The sequence below is a fragment of the Ictidomys tridecemlineatus genome, chromosome 3, assembly GCF_052094955.1.
Source record: "Ictidomys tridecemlineatus isolate mIctTri1 chromosome 3, mIctTri1.hap1, whole genome shotgun sequence".
Classification (NCBI taxonomy): domain Eukaryota; kingdom Metazoa; phylum Chordata; class Mammalia; order Rodentia; family Sciuridae; genus Ictidomys; species Ictidomys tridecemlineatus.
In genome coordinates this window covers 137,942,357-137,960,698 of record NC_135479.1, presented here as the reverse complement: position 1 = coordinate 137,960,698, position 18,342 = coordinate 137,942,357, and the positions used below count along the sequence as shown (strand labels likewise).

Here is an 18,342-nt window from a genome sequence, read left to right as displayed (position 1 = left end):
GATCCTCCCGCTTCAGCCCTCCCAGTGTGGGGACTGTGGGTGAGAACCAGTGTGCCTGATCCAAAAATAGCTTTAGTAAGTTATTACTCATCAGTAATGTTAGAAAGCTCCCCCTACGCACGAAAAAGGGTGTAGTAGTTGTGGTCTGTGGCATGCTTTCCATTCGCTTCTTTCACAATTTTCCTTCATTTGGAAAATATATCAGGCTATCTCATCAGGAGAGCTTGGTAATGTAGTGATTTTCAAAATGGTTGTATCTACACAGATCCTTGTTTAATCACAAACTTCTAATGGAAAATCCATATATTAGACAGATAGGAGCGGGATTGTTTTGGGTTGACAGAGAAATGTATGTAGAGAAGGGAGGGGGCTTGGAGTCCGCCTTCTGGGCTCTAGCCTCGTGTCTGGCCCACAGCACGGTGGGTTGCTAGCAGGACTATCTGAAGATGTAGCAGGTTTCCCAGTAAGGAGTTTGCTTCACTCCAGGTGTGGAAGTCAGGACAGCGTTTGTTGAAGATGTTGTAAAGAGAATGCATCATTTGATCATCTCTGAGCCTTTTCTTTCTCAGAGATTATGAGAAGTTCTTCATTTTCTAAAATCATATGTTAAATGACTACTGCTACCTGGGGATACAGACAGATAGTGATAGTGATACCAGGGGGCGAGATTCAATGTCCAGACACATCCTCCACTGGTGGAAGAGCAGAAGAGTGACTTTGGAAGAAGATCATTGTTATTCCTGTGCTTTTTTTTTCCTTCTGCATCCTATTATGAGACTTCTCTTAGGATCTTGGTTTTCTTTGAAAAACGATGAGTTTCATTGATACTTGATAAGCAATCATCAGGTGATAACAATGTATGATGATCATATTTGGCCTCTCCACTCACCAGTCTACTAGTAGTCCCATCTACGTCCTTACCTTGAGATCCTTACAGTGTCATCTAAGCTGTCCATTCATTCAAAAAATATCAGGGGGTTTACTGTGTGCCAGAAACAGCTCTGCTACCTGCCCCGACTCTGTCATCAACAAGACAGGCCAAAGCTCTTTGGAAATGTACATTCTAGCCCTCTCTCTCTCTTTCTCTCTCTCTCTCTCCCTCCCTCTCTCTCTCTCTCTCTCTCTCTCTCTCTCTCTCTCTCTCTCTCTCTCTCACACACACACACACACACACACTAAAATATAAGAGAAGAAAAGCTCCATGGGGATTTAAAAGGAGGTGTGCTAGAGTGATTGGGTCATACTGCAGCTTGTGAGGTGAGGGGACCTAAGATCTGAACCACATGGAGGGCCAATGACTTTCCAGGGGTCTCTGAGCATTTATCAGGCAGCCTTCAGTCTATTTCCTGTCAAAATATCAACTCATGTTTGAATAAAACTTTCATAATTTTTTTTATCCCATTTCACTCTTAGGATAGTTTTGGGAGGTAAGAGTTCTTATTCTTATTTCATAGAAGGGGTAGAAACTTCCAGATGGTAAGATTCACAAGTGGCAGCTCTAGGTCTTAAGCCTCTGTCTTTAATGAGCTGCTTTTTCTCTTGCTCACTCCCCGTCTTGGTTCTTTGCACCGTGTGGTGAGTAGGCTGCCTGGATGGGGTGGCTGCACCAGATCCATTTTGTGCTCTTATTGTCTCTCAAATGTTGAGCTGTTTTTTTCCTCTGGATTGTCCTGCAATTCAACCCAAAGTTGGTGCCGACTCCAGAGGTTTACAGGCTCAGTCCCCAAGACTATCCCCACTTCAGATGTCAGGCACAGTGTCAGGCAGGTCCCCAGGTTACCCATATTTTTGTCTGATTTGGGTACAAAGTGGAGTGGTTTCCATACCTTTCACCCGTTCATATTTGATGATTTGCTAATGGTGCATGAGACGTTGGAAAACATTTTCCTTACTATTACTGGCTTATTATGAAGGATACCAATGAATAGCCAGAAGAGGAGGTACATAGGGTAAGGTCTGGAAGTGTCCCTTGCTTAGAAGTTTCTGTCTCCATGAATTTAGGTATGATTCTCTCCTGGTCTGGATGTCTTCATTAGCCCTGTGGCTCTTTGATCCTGTCATATGGGGGTTTTATTGAAGTTCGAATGCAAAAGTGAAGTTGATTTTGGCCTTTCTTCTGCCCCAGAGGTGAGGGTGGGTAGGGCTGAAGTTCCAGCCCTCTAAGCACATGGTTGGCACCTCTGGCCACCAGCCCACATCCTAAAGCTGTTGAGGAGTCCACCAAGTAACCAACCTCAGGGTTTCCTGACACATATGTGTATACCTTTGTATAAACTCAGGTCTGGCTGAAACGGGCTCAGTCCGAATAACCAAATACACTCCTGCTATTCTGGAAATCCCAAGGGTTTTGGTTGCTTTGTGCCAGGCACTGGGCACAAAACCCAAACCTGTTTCTTACCTTGCCAAGGACATGTCCAGCAAGAGCAGTTTCAATTTCAGCATCACAGGAGAGCCTAGAAATGCCTCTTGCCCAAGATCACCAGAGCAAGAGATTAGAATGCTGTCTGCAGAAACTACTGTCTGGCTGTTGGGTGGAGTTCCTCCTGCCTCTTTCTTCTCACTCTGCAGTTTGAAGCTTGTGGAAACCTGTTTAAGGGGAATCTGAGAACTTGTCCGGGCAGCACATCCATTAGCTCAAATGTGAATAATCAGCAAGTGTTCAAGAGCTGTCCCCCTCTGACACCTGCAGATGAGAATATTAGGGAGCAAGGAGGAGAGAGTATCTTCATGAGAGGCAGTCCTGTTGGGTGGGAAGAGCTTGAATTAAGAAGGATGTGGCTTTGTTACCTACCAGCTGGGTGACTCTGGGTACATTCTTAACTTCCTTGAACCTAATCTTCCTTATTCTGATCTGCAGCTCATATTACCTACTTTATAAGCTTGAGAATCAAAACTGCATATAGGGAAAATGTTTATTTAAAGAGATGGGAGCATAATAAGAAGTTATTATTTACAGGAACTGTGAGTTTTCATGACCTTCAATCCAAGTTTGGGTGAACATTTACAGGGAAGGGTGTTACCACCTTGTCTGGTGCCACTGATTGGGATGGGTTGTTTTTCTGCCAGCTAACTATTGTGATAAGAATGAGTTTATGCTGACAGCATCCTGGGCTAAGAGAAGGAAACTCTGATTAGTCATAAAAAACTAAAGCCCCAAGCTCATCTGTCCTGCCTACTTCCATAATCAGAATGTACCTCTTGTGAAATGCCCATAGGCAGCAACCTCTGCCCTTGGCTTTTCCTGGAAATACTAACTCAGGGCAATCAAGAGAGGTCCACTTGTGGTTGTGGGTGGGGAAAGATGTGGGTGTTATTTTCCAGTGTTTAGTAAGCTTTCAGTTGTCTAACCATAAGCTAGAGCAGTTATACATTTTAGGACCCCAGAGTCCCTTGTAAAGTTGCATTATCAAACCACGTGAGACTGGGTTAACTAATGCCGTGGTGCGCTGACCTCCCGCAATGTGTTAAACTTGTCCTTAGATGTACTCTGTTTCCAGACTCAGCACCATTGCTGAGGACTAGCTCCTCCACTCCAAGGCTCCCTTTCCTCCCCTCCTTTTCCAACTATTGAAATTCTACGGATTCTCTCCAAGTCAATTTCAAGTAGCAATTCTCCTGGAAGGCTTTTCTTAATTATCATCTCACTACGATCTCTTCATCATTTAAAACTAATTTTTTCCTTTGTGCTTCTCATATGGCATTAATATTTTCTGCCCTGAATTATCGTTATTTTTTAATTCATCATCTCTTCTGTTAGTCCTTTGAGGGTGAAAAATTTATCTTTGGCAGACATACCTTACTCATAGCCTGAGCTATAGTAGGTAAATTTTAATTGAATGGAAGCACAGGCTTTGTGTTGGAGGTTGTTGTGCTGGAACATGTGTATGGTGGTTTCCTGGGCACTGGGGCCTGACAGGTGCTCTTCCACTGAGTCTCACAGCAATCACATGAGGTAAGGCCATTGTGGCAAGAGAAACTGGGAGTCCAGTTTTTCCATGACGAGAGAAGTGACATGCCTCCTTTAGGAATGAGAGAGAAATGACATTCCAAATTGGGAAATGCAACTGGGTTAAGTGACATTACCACCAGGCAGAGAATAGCAGCATGGCCACTTGGTTCGTAAGGATCGCCTCACAGCCTTCTTGTGTCACCTCTCAATAGCTGTGAGCATTGTTAATGGAAAATGAGACCTAGCTGACAAGAGGTCCTTGGAGTTTCTTGGTTTTGTTAGTAATTGTATTTTGTAAAATAATGTACGAGACTGAAAAATCAGCCCAGTTCACACAACAGTGACTGTGAACACACATTTTAGGCCTGAACAGCAGCCTAAAGCAGGTGTCCAACCATTGGTTCCTTCTAGCTGAGGCCCTTGGTTGGCTCTGTTGAAGGTAGTGGTTTTGTGAAACTCAGTCTTACCTTTTACCATCTTTGTGTCTCATGGAGACAGACTATAAAGAGGAAGAAACAGCAAAAATGCAAGCACTCATTCAACAAAGATGGCCTTAGAGATGAGCTTGAATGTCATGAAAATGACAGGGACAACTCAACATTTCCTAATGGTCCAAGGCACAGTGCAGTATCTGGGGGTTGCTTATGTTTTCTCCCTTCCCCACCAGGAGACTAATTTTATTATTCATTTCAAGAAGAAAATCCACTTGAATCTGTTGAGCTAGGAATAAGGAAAGAATTTAATTTTTGTTTCCTCTCTCCCTGTGTCTCTCCCTACATCTTTCTTCTTTTTCGTTCCCTTCTTCCTTTAGTATAGTCACTTATTTTTTTTTATTAATTCATCAAGTATTTATTGAGTGTGCACTGCATGCAGATAATATCCATGGTGGAAACAAACTTGAGTGGCTCTAATTTGACAGAACTTAAAAGTCTAATTGCTAGTGGAGGAAGAAAGGAAGAAACACAGAAAAGCAAGCAAAAATAAATATACAAATTGCTAATTGTGACATTGCTACAAAGTATTATATATGGCGTATGAGATCAGGGGCTTAATGACATAGGATGATTGGCTAAGAGATCTGAGAAGCAAACATTTAAAGGGTGCTTAAAGAGGTGAGAAGTAGCCAAGGAAGATAGTAAGGTGGGAGAGGGCATGGTGGATTCAAGGAAGTGTAAATAGTCCTAGGGTTGGGGCAGAGTGAGATAGAAGGAGAGTGGCCCAAGATGAGGTCAGGAAGGGAGGCAGAAAGAAGAGACCAGGTAGGCAATTGCTTCCTCTTTCAGCCCCTCAATTTGCTGATGTGCAAAATGAACTGTCAGACTGCACTGGGCCACTGCTGACCTTAATGGTTGTTATTAGTCACTTTTTGTTACCATAATGAAATGCCAGAGGCAGGCCATTTATTTATTTATTAAATACACGAAAACAGTGGAATGCATTACAATCATTATTACACATACAGAGCACAATTTTTCGTATCTATGTATATAAAGTATGTTCACGCCAGTTTATGCCATTATACGTGTACTCCTTTTTTCTTTTGCGTTACGATTCTTAATACACATACATACCACAATTTTTCATATCTCTGTATATAAGGTATGCTGGCACCAAATTCAAATCTTCATACAAGTATTTTGTATAATGATGACCATCACATTCCACCATCCTTTCTAATCCCCTGCCCCCTCCCTTTCCCTCCCACCGCTCTTCCCTATCTAGAATTAATCTAAACCTCCCATGCTCTCCCTTCCTACCCCACAATGAGTCATCCCCCTTTATATCAGAGAAAACATTTGGCATTTGTTTTTTTCTGGATTGGCTGACTTCACTTAGCATTATCTTCTCCACCGCCATCCATTTATCTCAGAGGCAGGCTATTTATGAAGAAAAAGAGGTTTATTTAACTCACAGTTTTGGAGGCTCAAAGTCCAAATAGCATGGCACAGACCCTGGTGAGGGCCCCATGGCAGATGGCAGGAGTGGGCAAGGAGAAAGGACTCATGAACATCTAGAGTCAGGAAGCCAGAGAGCAACTCCAGGGTCAGACTCAGGTGTTTATAAACAAACTCCAGAACTCACTCCAGAAGACCAGTCTTCTATTCTGTGGGTGTGCCCCATTCAAAGCCCTAAGCACCTCCCACTAGCCTCTCCTCTCAAAGATCCTACCACCTCCCACCACTGCCTCCTGGGGGCTGTGCTCCCTAAATATGAACACTTGATGGTGTCGAACAACACCCAAACCATAGCAGTGGGTGTTAAGCATGAGTCCTTTTTCTCTGCAGATTTCAAAATCAAAACGTCCCGAGTTCTCTGGCACTGAGGAGGTTATGGTAGGCCGCAGGTCTTAGAGGTCTGCTTAGGTTAGGTGGGGAAAACCAAAATGTTTGAAGCAAGGATATTCAACCTGGGCATTCTTTGGGGCCAGATGAGTTTTTCTTATGGGGGTTGGGAGAGGGCCCTTCCCCTGCTTTGTGGAATGTGTAGTGGCAAAGAATGCCACTACATATTCCACAAAGATGCCTGAAGCAATTTTTTACCTCATTGAGAGTGACACTTCCCCCAAAAATGTTCCAGATATTGCCAAGGGTCCCCTGGGAGACAAGCTCACCTCTGGAGGGGAACCGCTACCTTCCAGGGAGAAGTTGTAACTCTAATGATTGGGCTGAATGGATGAGATGAGAGATGTGCAAAGTGAATTGTCAGACTGCACTGGACCACTGCTGACCTTAGTGGCAGGGGGAGGATAAAGTGTGGCAAGGACAACAGGAATCAGGAGAGCACCTGCTCCTTACCACGGGCACCTCTTCCTCACCCCAGCTGGTTATTTCTTTCTTTTCTTCCATGACTTCAGATATTCCCAATTAGATAATCCATAATCTTGGGTCTGTGACGGACTCTGGTTATCTGTCCAGGTTATGTGGCATTAGCTTAGTTATTCCATTAGTTCTTCAGAATAGTGTGACAAACCCCACCACCCAGATGAAAACTGGGACCCTGAAAATAACCTGCATCTAATTGTCCTACCTGTCACACCCTTGCCTGGCCCTAGTAGAAGTGGCCATTGTCTTCTATTGTGTCCTATTCATATCCATACCCTTTCTGTATGGTTTATTTTATCTAACTGTATCCTTAAAAAATACTTTAAATTGAATTTGCTTTTAACTTTATGAAGTGGTCGTGATGTTATTGCAATACTTGGCACCGTGTCCACATGCCGTTCACAGAGTCATCCATGCCCCTGGGTGCTGCTGTGGTCCACGTGCGTGAAGCATGGCGTTCAATCCCTTGTGTGGATATGGATTGTGACAGCATCCTCTCACTGGGTGGAGTTCAAACTCCTTCCTGGGTTATTTGGAAGGTGTCTTTTTGTCTTCTCTGCCTGATTCTTACAGTACAAGAACATGGGGGAAATAGGGCCACAATTTCTGATTTGTTTGGAAGAAAAAAACAGAAATGGCTATTTTTTGTGTGAAAATAGTTAGGGGACCAATTTAAAAATTTAAGAAATACTTAGCAAGTCAATGAGAAACCTATCTGCAGGTTATTCTTTGTGTGCCTCCAGATTTGTGGATTAGGTTGTTCAGTATGAAAATCTCAAAGTCACATTAACTTAGAAGCTTGGGAAATTCTCCTTTGTACTAAAGAGTGGCAAACAAGAAACTACTGAAGCAGAAATTTTAATAGGTATCAGAGTGGAGGTAAGCAGCAAGGTAAATCGCATTCATTTGACAGATTTGTGTTGTAATGCATGGAAATTACAGCAAAGTATTCTTTTCACACCTAACATTTCGAAATAAGGGAAAAGAAATTATCTTCAGGGAGGTCAACTTTTAAAAATGGAATCTTTTAAAACCTTCAAATATTAAACAAAGCCTGTAGAGAAATGTAAAATGTCTTCAAAAGAGACTAAATGGCTCCCAGGCCAACAAAATTTGACTGTAATTTGATTGAACAAATTAATGTGTTTAAAGAGGGCGCCTATCAATCAGGATGTGAGATGGTCAGAGAAGATTCCAGAGCCCATTTTAAGCACTGTGCTGACATGTAGCTCCACTGTCAGGACAACCATGACTGTGGATGGTGCTGTTGGGGAGGGAATGTGATCATAATACAACCCCCACATTGATCTGGTTGGTGTGATGATTTCATCTGTTCCTCCCTCTGTGTGCCCTGGTCTCTGAAATCTGCGTCTTTCCTGTGGACAATGATTTTTTTCAGCAGTTTCTGGGACTAGAAGGCTGAAAACCACTCTCAGGATTTGGTAGTCCCCATGTGATGACATCACACTGGAAAGACTTCTTCGGAGACAGCCACTGACCTGTGTCCTGTTTCATTTCCATGTTCTTATGTCTCCACTTCTGTATCACCAAGTGCTTACATCATGTCAAACCCTAAATTAAAGTGCTGAGGGTAAATTCTGAAAGATTAACTAGATTCAACCTCATGAGCCTCCAGAGCAGGGCCTTATTGAAGAACTGAGAACACCCTTGAAAATCGATGGAGAGGTGTGCATATTTTTATAAAGAGAGAGTCCATAGGTTTGGCCTCTCTGTTGACCTACTCCCTGAAGAAGTTTAAACCATTGCTTTGGGACCAAAGTTTGTCTTCCTGTGAGGAGAAGGCCTGGATAGCTGGAAGCCAAAGTTTAAGCACTTACAGATGCAAAAGACCGGAACGTCTAGGGACTGAGGAAGGAGAAGAATGTGTGGGTAAGCAAAGGATGAAGACAGGAACACTGTGCTGTTCTATAATGCACACAGCCTGCCATGAGTTTAATTATTTGTGTAATATTCTTTTGAAAATTTCTTAATGTTCTTTTTTTTGGCTCACTGATATCCTCCTTTTTTTGTGGGAGGTGAGAGTAGGTGGAATGCAGGGTGGCAGAGAGAGTTCCCTCAAGCATGTTCAGGGACGTGGAAGGCACTCCGTGAATATAGGAAGTAAATTTCTATGAGATAGTAATAGCACCATGTCAATTTTTGTAATTTTAAGCCCAATATCTGTTAATAATTCCTGGAATGCAATTCACTTTGAGTCGTTACAACTCAACTCACTTCAAGAAGCAATAATTGTCCATGCCTTGTCCACATTTTTTTCATCGTTTCTACAGAAAATTTAGTAATTTTAGTATTATGGATTACAGAGCCACTAAATGGAGTGATAGTGTCCAGCAGGCTGACGATAAGGAAGCTTCTAGAGTGGCATTGTGGTATTACAGGGGCCAATTTGCTGGGCTTGCCAGGGACACCTTTGTCTACTCCCATCATTCCAGTGTTATTAGTAGCACCTCATTCCTAGGACAATTTATATGGTCACCTTTCTGTAAAAACCCTTTTATTGCTCTGTGTTTCATCTTTCTATTTGTGTCTTCCCTCCCTTCTAAACTAATGAGCTCCTTGAGGCTAGAGACATTGTCTCATTTATCTCTGGGTCACACACATGCCTGCTATTTGGCAGATCCAATAAACATCAGTTAAATTAAGCTGAAATTAAAGATAGAATGTAGAAGAGCTTGAGAGTAGAAATAGCCAGCTCACACTGTCTTCCATGTGCTTCAGAGGTCTACAGTGGAGGCCCAGTTACTTAGGAGCTTTGTCTCTTGGGAAACTTATTTCCTCTTTCTTAAACAGAGGATGATGTGTAAAGTACTTAGTGAACGACTTTTAAGTGCCCAATAAATGTTAGTTGCTAGCATCGCTATTAGTAATAATTAGTTACTAATAATAACTGTTATTGTAGATAGTAACTTGGAACTTGAGTTTTTTTAAACTGGAGAATGAAGACAGTGATTCCTGCCTATGTTATCTTAATAAAGAGCATGAAGATATTTTGGAAAGTATTGAGGACTCTTGTTGCACAGCCCATAAATAAACGAATGCTAACTGAGAGGTTTGTGCTACAGAACAGGGTAGCTCAGGCAGATGACATGGGGGCTCAACTAACTGGCAGTATAAAAGTTTCCATATATACATATGTGTGAGTGTGTGTGTGTGTGTGTGTGTGTGTGTGTGTATTTTAAAGGTGATAAAATGATGAGGCTGGGGCTACAAGTTTATCAAGGAAAAAGTATACAATTGAACAGCACACTGGAGATGATGGTGGAAGGATCAGGACAGGGAGGGAAACTATGATGGTGACTTACTCCCATATGGGACATACAGATCATTGCCAGGGATGTGATGTGGGGAGCCTTTCCAGTTGTGGCACCAGGAAAGCAAAAACTGGAGCTTGGGCCAGAGGAGCGTTCATGTTAGGGTAGACAGTCTACTCTGCAAATAAGTCAAAGCTTTTATATATGAGTTAATGCAAACATTTTATAAGAGTCAGGCCAAATGTGGAGAATACCTAAGGATGTCATTCAGTGCCTGTCTGTACTGCCAATCGTAGGAGGGAATCTAATAATTACACTTGAAAATAGCTTTCAGCTCGGATCACAGAATCTTTCCAGATAATGTATTCTTGATCAGGTGAGACAGGAAGCAGAGGTTGCAAAGTTTTATTTCAGCTCTCTGATTCCCTAGATATTATCACTACCCACATTTTATTGATAAAAAACTGAGGAGGAAAGAGATTAAATAACTTAGTGAAGTTCACATAACCAATAAGAGGCAGAGCTAGTCTCCGAACCCAAAGTGTCTTGGTCCAGAGAATGTGCTTTTAACCAGAACATTCTACTCCTTCTCAGTTTTATAACCAGTAAAAAGAATACCTATGATTTTGTGAAAAGTAGTTGTGAGACTAAGGCCATAAACTTCAAAGGGTAGTTTTCTATTCTGCTCCAGACTTTTCTTGGAAAGAATTTTGTCTAGATTAGACATATATTAGAGGTGAATCTCTTATCTTGTTCAAATTTCTATTGTCTAGGATCTAATAACATCCTCTCATGTCTCATAATAGGTGCTCAATAACACAAGTTGATGTGAACTACAGAATCTCTATGTATTATCCCTTCTGATGTCAAATTACTTTTGTTACTTAACATGGGAGGAACATGGGGATATATGTGACCAAACTCCCAAAAGCAAGTTGGCTGTTAACCCTTTTGTGATCAGATTCTTTCACTGAATCCTGGTTCCAAACCTCACAGCCTGATTCCCGTTTCCCTGACCTGTGAGGTTTGCTGATTCTAGCCAAGGGGATCCTTGGTTCACTGTCATGGCTAGCTTTCCTGCCACAAGGCTTGTGGATCTGTCTGCTGTAGCTATGAATCAAACTCAAGGCCCGCCAGCTGACAGAATTGGGTTTGAATCTTAGCAGTGGAACTGGCTGTGAGGCCTTGGACACTTTGTCCCATTTAGCTATTCTGAGCTCAGTCCCATAGTTTGTGAAATGAGGGTAATATTTCAGGGACCATAGGGATAATTGGGAGACTTCAATAACCCATATATCTGAACGCCTGGCATAGTGGTATAGTGCTTGGCCCAGGGCAGCTGAGGGCCCAAATTGTAGAAACTGATTTTTGCATTTAGATGGTTCTTCCTTGGAGGTCTGGGATCATGTCTGAAATTCCTTTGTCAGGAATCCTGCTCCACTGTATCTCTCCCTCTCCTTGTCTTCCCCCCCCCCCCAGCCCTGTCAACACTCCCTCTCTGCCCCCAGTTCATTGCTAAAATCAGTATTTGTCCATTTATTGTGCTCAACCAATACTGAGAGTCATTTTGATTCCATTTCAGGAAATATTTGGCTATCGGACTCAAAGCTGCAGGAAAGTCCTCTGCCTGGCTGGATCCATCGTCTCATTTGGAATTCTCCCCTTGGTGTTTTATTGGAGACCGGCTTGGCATGTCTGGGCAAGCTGTGTCCCGTGTTCCTTGCAAGAAGCAGACATTGTGCTACTGAGGACAACAGTAAGTGTCTGCCTGGTTTTGTAATTAACTGGGGACCCCTGTTCCTAGATGTCGTGCTGCAGGAGGGCTGGAGAGATGAGCATGAGGCAGGTGGCAGATGAACCCTCTCGGTATGATTAGGTCTGTTCATGGCTTGGCATCTACCGGGAATTCAATAATTTGTACACGATGGGATTTGTTTAAGAAGACCTATATTGTGATGTTCTTTTAAAAATGGTGACATTTGTGAATGTTAGAGAACAATCATATTAAGAGCTAAAGATATTAGGGGTGTGAAGTGGTTAAGTCAGGTTACAGGTTACAAAATCCACACTGACTCTTATTCCCAGCCTGATGTACCCATGCCTGTTCCCTCTGTGGAGTGACTTTAGAGGAAGGGAGAGAGGAGCTGGGGAGGAGGTAGAAAGCATCCCTCTGTGGGCTCCACAGGGAAGTGACTTCCTAATTTGTTAATTGCTGCTCTCCCTGTTCCTGCACGTGGTAGTGATCCCACTAACCGGAGGTGGCTGAGGGGCTGACCTGGATATTCCTACAGAAGGAGTGAAAAGACAGTCTCATGGAGCACTCCCCTCTGACTGACTCACTGAATCTAACAAGGCACCAACCTAAATGACAGAGAATGACAACCAAATCCCTGATAAATCAACTTCTGTTGGGAGTGTAACTTCTTTTTATATATTGAAATCTTTCTAGATGAACATTTTATTTAATGCTGTAAGAAGGAAGGACAGCAGCAAGCTTTATAATTGGCCAAAAAAAGAAAATGTTGTAATCCGAAATCTAACCAAGCTTGGGCTAACTTTCCATGACGCTGGGAATCAGGATGAAGTATGTCTGCTGACTTGCTGTGCTGGGGGACCAGCCCCGCCCCTCATTCTGGATCCTGTTCCTTTTAAGAGCTACCTGTTCTAGGTCTCAGCTTAGCTGACATGTAACCCTGATTCAGGTGACAGCTAAGGGACTGACTTGCAGGTTGAACTATAATTTAACCAGAGGTTCTTGAAGAATAAGCTTCAAGACTTCAAGAAAGCAAGATATTATTGTGGAGTACGGATGACAACTCATGTTGACGATGTTGAGAGGGAGCGGTAGCCCACAGAAGCGTCAAAGCATACTTTTTGAAGGCTCATAGAATGTGCTTGTAAGGAAAGTGCCTGGCACTCACATACAAGACTTCTTCATTGGATGGGTGGGAAAGTGGGGCCTGGGGAGGTGACACAATTTACCTGAGCTCATATGTGAGTGAGGAGCCTAAGACTAAATACCATGTGTACAGTTAGTCTAGGGCTAGCCTCCTAGTCTAGGGCTGTTCCCACTGGCTTATACTTAGGCCAATGGTTCCCAAGTCTCAGCTGGCATCAGATATTCTAGGAGGCCCATTAACACAAATAGCTGGGGCTCACTCCCTGAAGTTTCTAATCCACTAGATTTGGACAGTTTGCATGTTCAGTGGGCTCTCAGGTACTGCTAATGCTCCGAAAAACCGCACACGGAGAAAACTGCTGCAAATCATCATAGCTCCTGTTTAGGAGCTGTCTTGGTCCTTGGGAGAGGAATAGAGACTTGGACATTTGATTCATGGCTCAGCCATTAGATATGTATAAAGTTTGCAGGAAAATAATCCAGATTTAGCAAAGTGTCATAAGTGGCCCTCCTAGACACAGTCTGAATTTCTTGCTTGGGCAGAGTAGAGAGAGGTTTGTTTTCTGGGGCCCAGAATGGGGTCTTAATGTTTTTTTCTTTAATTTTTAAATTTGTTGTTTTTAGTTATACATGACAGTAGAATGTATTTTTGACCTATATACATGGAACATAACTTCCCATTCTTGCACATGATGTGGAGTTACACTGGTCGTGTATTCATATATGAACATATGAAAGTTCAGTCTATTGTCTTTCCTACTCCCAATCCCCCTTCCTTCCCCCCACTCCCCCCACTCTCCAAATGGTAAACCTCCAGGCGCCGCCTACTCCCCCACCCATGCCTATTGTGAGCCGGCATCCACATATCAGAGAGAACATTTGGCCCTTGTTTTTTGGGGATTGGCTTATTTCATTTAGTATGACAGTCTCCAGTTCCATCCATTTACCATCGAATGCCATAATTTCATTCTTCTTTCTGGCTGAGTAATACAGAATGGGGACATGATTTTGATGAAAGACCAAAGTTTTGGGGTCCTTTCGTAGAGCTACTTCCCCATGTGAATCTAAGGACCTATCTTACTTTGTAGCATGGAATGAATTTACCTCTACCCTGCGGGTCCTTCCATGAGCTCTCAACTAGTTCTCAGGAGGGCACTGCTTTTGCTGTACCAGAAGCAAAATCTCTGAATCAGAGACTCCTCAGCTCTGAGAACCACTGGCTGGCCGAGCAGAGCTCTCTGAGGCTGCTGGAGGGATCAAGGCATGGACAGGAAATGGACAAGAAAATGGGAAGGGAAGGGAGGACAATGAAAAAATGGAGAGGGAAACAGTTAAAAGGAAAATGAAGATGCAGAAAGAAGAATCTACCAAGGGTGAAAAAATGTGAAAAGTGCCAGCACACAGGCAGATAGTGCCTTTTGGAATTTGGAGTCAAATATTTTGACTTCTAGTCCTAGGGCTTTAGATTTGTACCTAATTCTTCAGGATCTTGGCTACTCCACTTAAAAATGGAGCTAGCGTATATGAATATGAAACAACGAATCCCATCATTCTGTACATCTATGGTGCACCAATAAAACTGTGAAAAACTATGTACGTGTGTAGCTTAGGAAGTTTAAAAAAAATGTCAAAAAAGTTTTAAAAATGGGGCTAGTAACATACTTATTCTTCACTGGGCTGGTGTGAGGATGAAGTGAGATTATGTATATAAAAACCATTTGCAAACTGTGAAATGGATTATCAAAGACTATTTTGAATGTGTGCGCGTGCGCATGCGTGTATTGTTATTAATAGCTCAAGCGGCTCCAAAAGCTTTCTGTGAAGAAGAGCTTGCTGTGCTTGAGGCGTGTCCATGCCTAAAGGCCCGACTGGCTCTGATGTGTCCTCCTTTGTTGCCAGCAGGCCTGGCATGCCCTTCCAGGACAGCAGACATGGGTACGGTGTCTTGTGACTGGGATCCCCAGCCCTCTTCTATCCCAGCCAGGTGATCTCTCCTGATTGAATGTGGTCCCTTTTGCAAATGAACATATACTAGAAATACTCCAAAAATCAAAATAAAGCCAAACCACAGAGCCTTTGGAAGCTACATCCCACTATCCTACACCTTTCTTTGCCTCTTTTACAAGTCTACGTATTCCCTCTCGCCTTTCAATGCCCCTGGAGCGACTCAGAATAGTCTTCAACCCACTTCAATCTTGCCTTTTCCATTTGATTTCAACTTTAATTTTTAATTACCTGCGCTTGTGTGTAATTTTAAATGGATTTTTTATGCCAGAGACCCTTCAAATAAATGAGGTTCTAAATTAGTCTTTATGTAATTAGACAAGAACTCAATTATTTCCAACATTCTTACTATCCAAGACTTAGACAAAAATAAGCTTCGAGTACCAATAGATTAAAAGTCTGCTTCTAGGTTATTTGCATTAAAATGACACTTTAAAATTTTTTATTTGAGTTATATTAGAATAGCTGGACTGTTACAACATCCCACTAGAGAGGACTGGGTGACTCCTACCTGAAAATGTGCTGTTTATCTATTCTTCATGTTATTAGAAAATCAGTACTTGGTATTTATCATCAATCTCACACTGGTAAGATTGCAGATCATTATCACAGACACTGATTAGGTAGTCATTTCTTAACATTAAAAAAAAGCATGATGTACTTACTGAAAACTTTCAATATTCAGTTTATTTTTGGTTTCCCCTTTCTTATTAAGCACCATAAAGTGCAAGATTTTTTTCGTTTTCCAAGAGTAATTACATTTTTTATTTTATAAACTTTAAGGTAGAATTTATTCATTATTCATGTATTTCTGAATTTTAACCAATATTTGTAGTGATGCCACATTTCTATGCAAATAGCCTAATTTACATTCATCGGTGGTTTGAATTAAATGCTCCTGATGATTTCTGCAGTTCCCATCTTTTTTTGCAATCACACACACGTTTTTCCCTTCACCCTCTTTGCATATCACATATTGTCAAAGACCCACGATGTGCAAAGGAGAACTCTGTGATGATTCCTTTTGAGGCCTGACTCAAGGCACTTCATTCTGAGAGCAGCATTTTTCCTTCAGTTCCAATTAAAGACGTCAGGCCTGGCGGCTTTTCGTTAAAAACTTAGGAACTCTGCAAATCAGCTATGCAAATGGCATCCTGAAGTCTGACAGTCCACCAGGAGCCTTGTCAGTCAGCCGGAGTTCTTGTTGCGGTTGGGGGTGGACTATTGCCTCTCCTCAGTGCCCCCTCAGCATAGTGGTCGCTCACAGCCCATCCTCCACACCAGCACCATTTTTTTATGGAGGCAGCAGAGAGTCCATGCTTTTAGCCATAAACCGTTTTCTACCCTCCGTCTTTTCACCAAACTTATTCATTCATTAATAAGTATTCACCAAGCATCAGGCAGGCACCAGACATTATTGAAATTACTGGGAATATAACTGGGAACAAAACAGATGGAAATCTTTGTCCTTGCTGGGTGACACTCTTGTAAGGAGTCAACCCTCTTCCTCTCTCTCACACACGTTCTCTGTAGAACAGATGCAAAACACAGGTATTTATCTCCACTTATTAAAACCTTCTCATTCCTTAGACATGCATTTATTCATTTATTTAATTTTTTACACAAATGGAGCAAAACTTTTTATTTCTCTGGTTGTATATGATATAGAGTCACATCATTTGTGCAGTCATACCCATAAATAAGGGTAATAATGTCCATCTCATTCTACCATCTTAATCCCTCAACACATACCCCCTTGACTCCCCTCTCTCCCTTCTGCTTAATCCAAAGTTTCTCCATTTTCCCCTTGCCCCTCCCCATTATGGATCAGCATCCACTTATCAGATAAAATATTTGGTCTTTGGTTTTTTGGAATTGGCTTACTTTACTTAGCATGATATTCTCTAACTCTGTCCATTTACTTGTAAATGCCATAATTTAATTCTTTAAGGCTGAGTAATATTCCGTTGTGTATATATACACAGTTTCTTTTTTTAAATTTTAAAAATTTTAATTTGTTTTATATGATGACAGAATACATTACAATTCATCTCACACATATAGAGCACAATTTTTCATATCTCTGGTTGTACACAAATTAGAGTCATATCTTTCATGTCTTCTTACATGTACTTAGGGTAATGATGACCATCACATTCCACTAATTTTCCTAACCCTATGCCCCCTCCCTTCCCTTTTCCCCTTTGCCCTATCTAGAGTTCATTTAATCCTCCCCTACACACACACACACACACACACACACACACACACACACACACAGAGCATATTATGGCTCAGCATGCTTAAATCAGAGAAATAATTCGGCAGTTGGTTTTTGGGATTGGCTAATTTCACTTTTCATTATATTCTCCAGCTTCATCCATTTACCTGCAAATGCCATGAATTGATTCTCTTTTAATCCTGAAAAATATTTCATTTTATATATATACCACATTTTCTTTATCCATTCATCTATTGAAGGGCATCTAGGTTGGTTCCATAGTCTAGCTATTGTGAGTTGTGCTGTTATAAACATTGATGTGGCTGTGTCCCTGAAGTATGCTGTTTTTAAGTCTTTTGGGTATAGACCGAGAAGTGGGATAGCTGGGTCAAATGGTGGTTCTATTCCCAGTTTTCCAAGGATTCTCACAGAGTTTTTTTTTTTTTTTAATTCATCTACTGAAGGACATCTAGGCTGTTTCCAAAGTTTAGCTATTGTGAATTGAGCTGCTATAAACACTAAGGTGGCTGTATCACTTTAGTGTCGTGGTTTTAAATCCTTTGGGGATAGACTGAGGAGTGAGATAGCTGGATCAAATTGTGGTTCCATTCCAAGTTTTCGAAGGTCATTTCTTAGATGTTTATGACCTTCTCTATCATGTCTTTGTTGATTCATTCTCTGGCCCAGTCGTGGAGGTAGTTCCTCATCTCTCCTGCATTCTCTTTTAATTCTCTGTTTTCATTTCTGTGCTTTTGTCAGTCAGCCTTGTAATAAAATGCTGTTCACTTTGCAGTTTATAATATAGCCTGTCACTGATCATTTTATTTAGTTTTCATAACAACCCTGTAAAATGTCAAGATTGTGTCCATTTTACAGATGAAAATACAGAGAGAACAAGTAATTTTACCTCCGAGTAAATGTCAGAGCCAGGAGTTCCCTCCCTGTTTGTCTTTCCTTCATCAACCCGATGAGTGCAGGCTGATGCCAATCACAGTGCTGGTTCCTGACAGGTATATGTCTTTGTTTATTATTATAAACAAAGGGTCATGGAATTCATCAGTCCACCACATAAAAAAAAATGATCCAACTCTTCAAAGTGTTACTTAGGAAAGGTTCATGGTTAGGGTAGAATTAGGTAACAGGGATTTAACCAAGTCAATAAAATCTGGAAAGAT

General features: G+C 41.8%; 1 protein-coding gene across 4 annotated transcripts in view; it reads left to right on the top strand.

Annotated features, from left to right (window-relative positions):
• Atp13a4 (ATPase 13A4) overlaps positions 1-18,342 on the top strand; it is a 128,324-nt gene that overhangs the window by 29,068 nt on the left and 80,914 nt on the right. For all 4 annotated transcript variants that reach the window (XM_040270225.2, XM_040270226.2, XM_078043877.1 and 1 more), the window contains one exon: positions 11,626-11,799. In XM_040270225.2, the coding sequence (XP_040126159.2) occupies positions 11,626-11,799 (174 nt within the window). The remainder of the gene's footprint in view (positions 1-11,625; positions 11,800-18,342) is intronic.